At 38.3% G+C, this 10140-nt stretch overlaps 1 protein-coding gene across 1 annotated transcript; it reads right to left on the bottom strand.

Moving 5' to 3' along the window:
* Positions 1-381: 381 nt before the first annotated feature.
* Positions 382-2036, bottom strand: LOC137749428 (auxin-responsive protein IAA11-like). The gene is made up of 4 exons (XM_068489522.2): positions 1735-2036; positions 1407-1648; positions 1218-1323; positions 382-1086 (listed from the first exon to the last, which is right to left on the bottom strand). Exons 1-4 carry the CDS (start codon positions 2022-2024, stop codon positions 1035-1037), a joined length of 690 nt encoding a protein of 229 aa, XP_068345623.1. The 5' UTR covers positions 2025-2036; the 3' UTR covers positions 382-1034.
* Between the last annotated feature and the right edge of the window lie 8104 nt (positions 2037-10140).

Here is a 10140-nt window from a genome sequence, read left to right as displayed (position 1 = left end):
AAAAAAAAAAAAATTCTGGTCTTCTAAAAATTGTTGCATAGGTGACTGCTGGATGCATCATCTTAACATTGAGAATCAATCAGTTTAGCTTAAGAAATCTGTTATGTCTCTGATTTTGCAAATAGTTGATTGTTTGATTGGATAGCTCTCTATTGAAATTGGAAAATTCTTGGATCTTGCATTTGAACTTAATTGTTAAGTGGTTTCTCATTTCACGGAGGGAATACCTTTAAATGCTATTGAAATGCAGGGTGGGTTGGAAGGGGTTTACCTTTCCTTTCTAGAGAAGAGCGCGCCTCTGTTGCTTTGGGAAAAGAACATCAGGTGAGAAACAATGTTTTTTTTTACCCTGATGACAATAATAAAAGGTACAACAACCATGCTGTGCTCTATCCATCACTGAAATGCAGGGTCAATTTCCATGCACCTAGAGAACGATTCATCATAAACGGGGATACCCGAGTTTTAGTCAGTTGTGAGTAATTTTGCATTTGCCTTCCTCTTTAAATTGTCCTCATTTTTAGGCAGCTGCTTCTGCAAATATGCCACTAATGATACTATTACTTACTGATTAAAAGTGTGCCTAACTGCATATATAATCACATGCAGTATTGTTTGTATAGGACTTATCAGCTTGTTGAAGTGTCTTCTTGTATTTTTCATTACGTGCCTCATACGCTCCCAGGTCAAATTTTTATTTGAATGAGCTAAAGAAATATCAAACTACAGTTTCGTCTGTGCTTGTGAAACATATTGGCATACACAAAATCTCTCTCTTGTAAAGGATGAGATGAGATGTGATAAATGATAGATGCATGCTGGTGTAGGCGACTGCTCGCAGCATTTCACTATAACAAATAGAGAGGTCACACGTGGGCCTCAAAAACGCGCATTCTAAGGCCCAGCACCATCCCAACACCCTACCAGTGACCCCCATTGTCACTCCCTCACTTAGCTGCCCAACCTATTTTCAAAACTACGGGCTCTATAGCTTGTCCTTGGAGGTGAAATTAAGATGGATGATTTGAAAATCATCATGGAAAAGTCCTTGTGATCTTCAATCTTTTCGCTGCGGACAAGAACATCCTGCACGCATAAAATTGATGTAGAATCAAATTAAGTGCAAGGACGGGAAATATTGTGACTGAAAACTAAATGGGAATTAGGAAGCGATTAAAAAGATGGATTGAGATAATGAATTGGTGAAATAGACTTACTCCCAAGGAACGTCACCGACTATGAGCCAATCCCCTTCCTCGTCCTCATATGTCAAAACATGAAGTTCGTAATGACCAGAGTGCACTCTGTCCACATCATCTCCCCCTGTTATTGTAAATATTTGTCATATGTCAAAATATGTATAATATGTACACACATATATAATGAAGTTAGAGGTGGGTAAGTACAGAGAATGTTGGTGTTGAACATGTGTTCGAGTGTCCGTATCATGTCGTGAAAACCATGATGGGCTAATAGATCCAGCTTTCTTCCAATGGCATGCCCCTCCATGTAAACCTTGACATACAGTCTTCTTCTTGTGTTCCTGCTGCTGCTGCTGCTCTCAACATCATTGTGTTCATCATCTGCTGTCGCTGCATTCATCTTCTGAATAACTGACCCAATTAAATTCTTCTCCGATGCTCTCCCCCTGTTATATAGAAGGCCAGTGACGGGTTACTAATTAATATTAGGTAGTAATATGGAATGGATTTAATTATGATTAATAATATATACCTTTCGGCAGACGGATACTGAGAGGGGTTGCGTTGTACTCGTTGGGACGCTGCAGAGGGTGATAAGCTAAGCCCAAGCTGAAGATCTGTGGTGAGATCTCTCTTCAACTGTTTAACGACTGTGAGTAGTAGAGTGACAAGGACGACGACAAGGATGACGACGGTGAACAAGAAGTAGTACTTGTAGTTGTAGGTGTGCTGCTGCCTCTGCCCATCACTTTTTAGCAAATTTATTGATGAAGCCGCGCCATCGCCATTGCCATTGCCCACCAACTTTGTGTGTTTATACATATGGTGCTTATATGGTGTTTATATAGCTATAACTTTGGAGGGACAAAGAATATATATTAAAATCAAAATTTGGATATGTTTTCTATGATTTGATACAGTGATACTACTAGGTAGGTGTCGACCTGAGAACTCGAATGCTCTCAGGCCAGCCGACAACTAGTACACGTTTCAAAATCCGCTTTATTTAGTATTAAAATACTTACATTTCAACTTCTTGACTGCAAATGCAATGTTCAAGTGAATATATATGCATTTAAAAATGCAGATAAATAGTTACTTAGTATTACGGTTTAGTAGTATTCCTTTTCACTTGTAAGTAAGAGGTTTTAGATTCAATTCTCGCCAAAGGCGAATTTGAAGGTTTTAGATTTGATTCTCGCCAAAGGCGAATTTGAACCACATTGTTGCTAGCTCATTGTGAGGTTAAACTCACTCACTCCCCCTTTGTGTAGATAATATCGATTGTTCAAAAAAAAAATACAGATAAACAAACAAAAAGTAAGTTGTATCCTTTTTCTCTACGTTTGATATATTAAGTTCACATTTTTTTTTAACAAACAATATTATTTATACTAAAAGAGAGGGGGTGGACTTATCAACATCTTTATCGCCGTATAAATCATTACGTATATTGCAACTTTGAGCTGTTCCATTGAAAATTTTGCAAGTTTCTACTTTCTACCGCAATGGCCAATGTGGTTATACCAATGGAATGGTGTGTGTTGTTGAGAATCCCACGTTGATGAGATGATGGACCTTCTATGTGTTTATAAGTAGGTGGGTTACTCCCGTTATTGCCAATTGGTTTTATGTTGTAACCTTAACTTTCTTTATGATATCAGAGTCAAGTTGTTCCTCGTGTTTGACTTGAAAATTCGTCATATGTGAGGGAGTGTATTGAGAGTGAATCTCACATTGATGAGTGTTAGACTTGAAAATTCGCTACATGTGAGGGGGTGTATTGAGAGTGAATCCTACATTGATGAGAGTTAGGACCTTGCATGTGTTTCTAAGTAGGTGAGTTACTCCCAATATTACTAATTGATTTTATGGTGGAACCTCAACTTTCTTCATATACCAAGCTAACTATGCAATAATGCTCTTAAATAGTGCATAGTTGACTTAAGATGTTTCCGTAGTTACAATTTTGTTATAGATAAATTTCTCTCCTTCATTAGGCACAAATGTAAAGAAAATATCGAATTGTGACATAGACAATGGTCAAATACCTCAAGCATTCATACTCAAATAAAGGCAATACGTTGTGCCTTGGTACCTTAATTGGGAACACAATGTACGTTAGGGATTGCTAATTAGAGACAAGCTCTTTTAAGAAATATATAAATGTCTAAAGAGAAGTTGATTGTATCTTGTTAGAGGAAATGAATCTAGACTCCTCGATCTTCCTTTTTTCTACTTTTCTTTGTTATGAATTAATTCAATAGTGAATCTAGACTGCTTGCGTGGAGTCTTGGAACCATTTACATATATAGCAAGAGACAATATATATATACAGTATAATATTAATGTTCAATGGATATAATCATGGTGTTGCGCGCGCATGGGGGGCCTTGGGTTGGGTGGAGTCACTCACTTAATCAAAGGCATTGGCTATGGTTAACAAGTATCTATAAATTATACATTGGTGTGTGTTTCTAGGATAATTCCTTTCTTTATTAATCTTTTTTTTTTTTGTTTCCTTAATGTATACTTAACCAACAAATTAGCGATAATTGATATTGACAACGGTTAGGGGGATGGATGCTCGATCAATAAGAGCCCTGGTGGTATCAGATTCACTAATGTTAGTAGATTTGGATATATACTTTGAGCTATTATCAACACTAACTAATTCTCAAAATGAAATCAAAAACCCTTAGTGTTAATTGCCTTTGAATTATTGTCATCACATAATTATAGGAGGTAAGAATCGTAATCCTTTCCGGGAGACATGAATGCAATTGCAATGCAATTAGCTTGATTTCCACTGCAGACTAATCACACTAAGAATTAGGGAAAGAATGGGACAAAGAAAAGACACTAATTACTAGTATTAGCTAGTGCAGTCAAATTCAAATTCTTCCTCCTTTGAATAAATTAAATTTGCAGCTTCTCCATTATGTTAATATTCCACGTGCATAAACTGTGTAATCACGATGGATCATGTGTCAGATTTTCTGCTCCACTTTTACTTTTACTTTTGTCAAAGTTTCACCGTCTTTTTCTCATATGTTGGGTTGGATTAGATTTTCCATGTTTTTATCACGACCGAGACCGATGCCGAAAGACCGAGGGAGGGAGGGAACATGAATATCTTTCTTGCTTAGACCTAAATAAGAATTGAGAACACAAGAATTGACGACTTAGAAAACAAGGGAAAGGGGAAAAGTGCATTTTCATGTTCCCCACCACCCCTACCCATACCATAACAAGAATGTATTGTTGCATCAACTTGTTTTCATTTTTTGCTGCATCAGTTAATCATCTATTATCTTTTAAACACGATGTATGTTTAGATAAAATTATAATGTTTAGGGTTTAATCGTTGATCTTATTCTTCCCCCTTTTGGAGGCGATATATGTATAAGATACAACTTCAGTCCTTGTACCACAAGGAATATTAAGGACACTAAACTAGGAGAGCTCTACCCAAACTAGGAAATACAATCACATTCCCATTTTATTGTTGATTCACGTCAACGCTCCCCCTCAAGTTGGTACATAGATATCTCTTAAGCCCAACTTGTCGAGTGAGTCTTGAAATCTTCTAGCAGAAACTGTATGAGTTAGAATATCTGCCAACTAATCTTCTGTTTTTACAAGCAGAATATCAACCAACTTAACATCCAACTTTTCCGTTATGAAATGTCTATTTACCTCAACATGCTTGGTTCTATCATGCTGCACCGAATTGTTAGCTATCTCTCGTGCTGCTTGATTATCACAATATAACAGCATAGACCCTTTTGGTTTAAACCCTACCTCAGTGAGTAGAATCCGAAGCCATAGAAGGTAACAAATACCATGAGCCATTCCTCTGTACTCAACCTCAGCCAAAGACCTTGCCACCACATTTTGCTTCTTACTTCTCCAGGTCACAAGATTACTAGCTATAAACGTAAAGTATCCCGACGTAGACCACCAATCAGTAATATTTCTAGCTCAATCTGCATCGATATACCTTTTCACCTTCATATGTCCATGCTTTTTGTACATTAACCCTTTTCCTGGAGCTCCTTTTAAGTAACTCATAATCCGCATTACTACTGCCATATGATCCTCACTAGGAGCATGCATAAACTAACTCACCACACTTACTGCATAAGCAACATCTAGCCTTGTAAGTGACAAATAAATCAACCGCCCTCCCAACCTATGACACCTCTCCCTATTCACCAGGACTTGATCCTTATAGATTGCTAGATGATGGTTCTGCACAATTGGTGTATCTACTGGTTTACACCCTAGCATACCAGTTTCAAACAAAAGGTCCAACACACACTTTCGCTGAGATAAGAATATTCCTTCCCGAGATCTAGCCACTTCAATCCCCAGGAAGTATTTAAGTCCCCCATGATCCTTCATCTCAAACTCATAAGACAAATACCTCTGCAATCATTCAATTTCTATTGTGTCATCACTTGTGACAATCATGTCATCTACATATATGATAAGCAAGGTTACCTTGTCATCCTTGCATTTGATGAACAAAGTATGGTCTAAGTTACCATGTTGAGACACATACTTTTTCATTGCTTGGGTGAACCGCCAAAACCACACTCTGGGTGACTGTTTAAGACCATACAGTGCCTTCCGAAGTCTACATACTTTCCCATTAGAGTTCGCAGCACCATACCCTGGTAGAATATCCACGTATACCTTTTTCTCTAAATCTCCATGTAGAAAAGCATTTTTTACATCAAACTGTCTCAGAGGCCAGTCAAGGTTGGTAGCAAGAGACAATAAAACTATAATGGTATTCATTTTTGCAACCGGAGAAAATGTCTCCTGATAATCGACTCCAAAGGTCTAGGTAAACCATTTTGCCACTAGCCTTGCCTTGCACCTATCAATTGTTCCATCTGCCTTATGTTTGATGGTGAACACCCACTTTCATCCTACTAATTTCTTTCCTTTAGAAAGTGCAACCACACTCCAAGTATTATTCTTTTGTAATGCTTCCATTTCAACTTGCATTGCCTCTATCCATTTCAGATCTTCTAAAGCTTCTTCCACTCTTATGGGTATTTTGATAATTCCCATCTACTAAACAAGTGCATAGTATTTTGGTGAGAGTTGCTGCATATAGATGTAGTTTTCAATGAGGTACCTCACCTTTCCTTCTAGAGAGTATCTATCTGGTGGTTTTCCTCGATTTTGTCGAGAAGGTAACATGGTTTATTAATATTTGAGTGAGCACTTACCTTAGAGATATTTGTTGGATCATGGTCGTGTACTTAAGGAGAATGGGGTAAGTTGTCGTGTTTTGCTTCTCTAAAGCTATTACGTTGTTCAAACAATTTTGTAAGCCTACTCGGGCCTTCATCAAAAAACACTGAACTAGGCATACTCGAGCCAGCATTAATGACAGCTGAATTCAGCCCACTTGGCCTGGTACCATATTCCTGATTATCATGCCCTCTTGGGCTAGCTGCAGCGGAATGATTAAGTGGGCTGCTGACACATACAAATTCTGGAGTAGCATACAACCCAATTGCAAGTTTTGGTGCACACGGCCCAATTGCAGGTTCTAGTGCACACGGTCCAATTGCAGTTGCAGGTTCGGGTTCGATTTCTATACGCCCAATTGCCGGTTGGGTTATTGTGCTATGTGGGCTCACACAGTCATGGTCTCAGATCGTGCATCAAATAAGTCAAACTCGCCATAATCATCAATTAAGGTTGTCTACCCCTGAGGAGTATAGCTGGGAGGAAAAAAGAGCTTGTCTTCTGAGAAGGTAACATCCATGGTGACATATGTATGTTGAGTGGATGGATGATAACATCTATAGCCCTTTTGTTGGGGACTAAAACCAAGAAACACACACCGCACTACACATGGATCAAGCTTGCTTCTTTGATTTTTATGAAGATGGGCATATGCCACACAACCGAAAACCCGAGGTTGAAGATGAAGAGCAGATGAGAGTAAAGTATGATCTGCAAGCACGGCTAAAGGTGTTCTAAAAGAGAGGACATGCGATAGCATTCAATTCATGAAATAAATAGCATAAGTGATTACATCATCCCAATATGTCTTGGGTGCACAACTACCAATAAGAAGAGCACGGGTAATCTCAAGCATGTGCCGATTGTTTTGTTCGACTACTTCACTTTGATGTGGGGTTTGAAGGCAAGTAGTCTCATGAAGAATGTCTTTTTCCATAAAAAAAAAATTGAGAACGATCCTAATTTAGATACTCACCACCGATGTCTAACCGAAGCACTTTAACAGAGAGTGAATATTGAAGATAGACCATGTGATAGAAATTTTTAAAGATGCCATCCACATCGCTTTTATTTTTCATGAGGTGCAACTAAGTCATTCTAGCGCAGTCATCAACAATGTTACAAACTAACATACACCATGCTGAGTAGTAACTGGAGATGGCCCCCACATATCAAAATGAATTAACTCAAAAGGAATTGTTCGTTTGTTAAGACTTGGAGGATACAAAGCTCGATGGCTTTTCACTAATGAGCAAACATTACACTATAGAACAATTTGAAATATTACTAAACAATGATGGAAGTAATTTTCGTAAATAACCAAAGAAGGCATGACCAAAAAGACGATGCCACAACAGAACAATCTTTAACTTTCCACTATCTCAACCTTGAACTTGATGAACACAACCTTGTGCAACATCATCAACGTAGTACAACCCCCTCATCTTAGTACCACGCTCAATGATCGTCTGAGTCTGAATATCTTGAAGTAAACAAAAAGACGGATACATTTGCACAACACAATCTAATTACTTAGTGACTTGTCCCATTGATAACAAAAGGCTAGCGAGTGTGAGAACAAGTAAACAGTTATGTAATGAGAGAGAATGAGTGAGTGATATCGAACCCGCCTCTGTAATCACATTTTCTTTTCATTTTTTATTTTAAGTTTTAGGTTTTAGGGCTATACGGATACATTGTCTTACATTCCATATGATACATGATAATAATTCAATGACCCTTGAATCCACAAGCCCCAGCAGAAGACCAAGAAATTACTCGACCCTGTAGGGGGCAACACCTTCATTAACAGTGACAATGCTATCATGTGGTGATGGTGTTGTAGAGTTAAATAAAGTACGATCATAAGTCATATGATCAGTGACTCCAGAGTCAATAATCCAACCTATATCAAGATCAATATATGCCAATTAAAGATGTGCATGTGTTACCTGGATCATCTAATTGCTCTTTAGCAATCAAATTTAATAGTGATAGTTGTGGTCCCAAATTTTCTGGGTCCGGGTTCCAATCTTTTTGAATGTCTACCAGTAAAGTAAGCGGGCCCATGCCTAATCTACCATCGTCCCCAATGGATGCACCTGCCCTCTGTCTCCTTGGAGTTTGGGCTCCAAACTCGGCAAGCCCACGGTTTGGCATACGTGAAGTTGGCACCGTAAGCCCATGGCTCGTGTCAGAATTTTTTGCATGCACAGCGTCTGGAATTCTCCTTTGGTTTCGCTGTTCAGCCATTTGAAAACAGCAGCTTGGTGGTTCTATTGTTTAGGTTTTGTAGGATTTAGGTCTTGTATGAATCTATTGTCTCGAGATCACTCCTTGATTTTTCCTGCAACTTGGTTTTGAAGCCAACAAGAATCTCTCATGTCGAGACCAAGATAAAATTTTGATTCTGAGTTCAATCTTTTTCTTCTTCTATCCATGGGGTGAGCAATGTAGGGTGAGCAATGTCTCTTGCTTTGAGACGCTGAGGTTTAGACTCTAGGTTTCTTTCTTTCTTTCTTTCTGTGGGGTGAGGGTGCCTTTGAGGTTTTGGTGTTTTTGGTTGATAGGTTTTTTTTTTCCAATGGGTGGTTCTCTAGCTTCAAGACCACGGTGGAATTTTTTCTATTCAACGATCGACAGCAAGGGTAAAGGAGAAAGAGACAAGCTGAAACCTTCTTTGATACCAAGATAAAATTATAGTGTTTAGGGTTTAATTGTTGATCTTATTCTTCTCCCTTTTGGAGGCAATATATATAAGATACAACTTTAGTCCTTGTACCACAAGGAATATTAAAGACAGTAAACTAGGAGAGTTCTACCCAAACTAGGAAATACAATCACATTCCTATTTTATTGTTGATTCATGCCAACATGTTTAATTACAACAACAACAACAAAGTCTTATCCTATTAAGTGAGGTCGGCTCTATGAATCGTAGAACGTCATTGCGCTCGGTTTTGTGATGTGTCTTTCTTTAGATAGTAGTCCAAGTCTTTTGTTAGAGTCTCTTTCCAAGTCTTCCTAGGTCTTCATTTACCCATTTGGCCTTGAACCTCTTTCCTGTAATCACATCTTCTAACTGGAGCGTCTATAGGTCTTCGTTTCACATGTCCAAACCACCTTAACCAATTTTCTCTCATCTTATCTTCAATTTCGACTACTCCTAATTTACCTCGGATATCCTCATTTCCTAATCTTGTCTTTCTTGTGTGCCCACACATCCAATGAAGTATTCTAATCTCTGCTACACTCATTTTGTGTGATGCTTCACTCCCCAACATTTTGCGCCATAAAGCATTGTTAGCCTTATTGTCATCCTATAAAATTTCCCTTGAGTTTTAGTGGCATATGACGGTTGCACAACACACCTTATGCACTCTTCCACTTCATCCATCCAGCTTGTATTCTATGATTGAGGTCTCTATCCAATTCTCCGTTCTTTTGGAAGATAAATCCAAGATATCGAAAGCATTCGCTCTTTAATACTTCTTGACCTCAATCCTCACCCCTAACTGATTTGAACCTCTATTCTTACTAAACTTACACTCCATATACTCTATTTTTGACCTACTTAACCAAAGATTTTTAGATTCCAACACTTCTCGCCACAGGTTAAGCTTCATATGTACTCCCTCATGAGTTTTATCTATCAACAATATATCGC

This window comes from Pyrus communis, chromosome 17 (genome assembly GCF_041283825.1).
Source record: "Pyrus communis isolate YQ-2024b chromosome 17, ASM4128382v1, whole genome shotgun sequence".
Lineage (NCBI taxonomy): Eukaryota > Viridiplantae > Streptophyta > Magnoliopsida > Rosales > Rosaceae > Pyrus > Pyrus communis.
The sequence above is the reverse complement of the archived record's forward strand: the minus strand, read 5'-3'. Positions and strand labels throughout refer to the sequence as shown.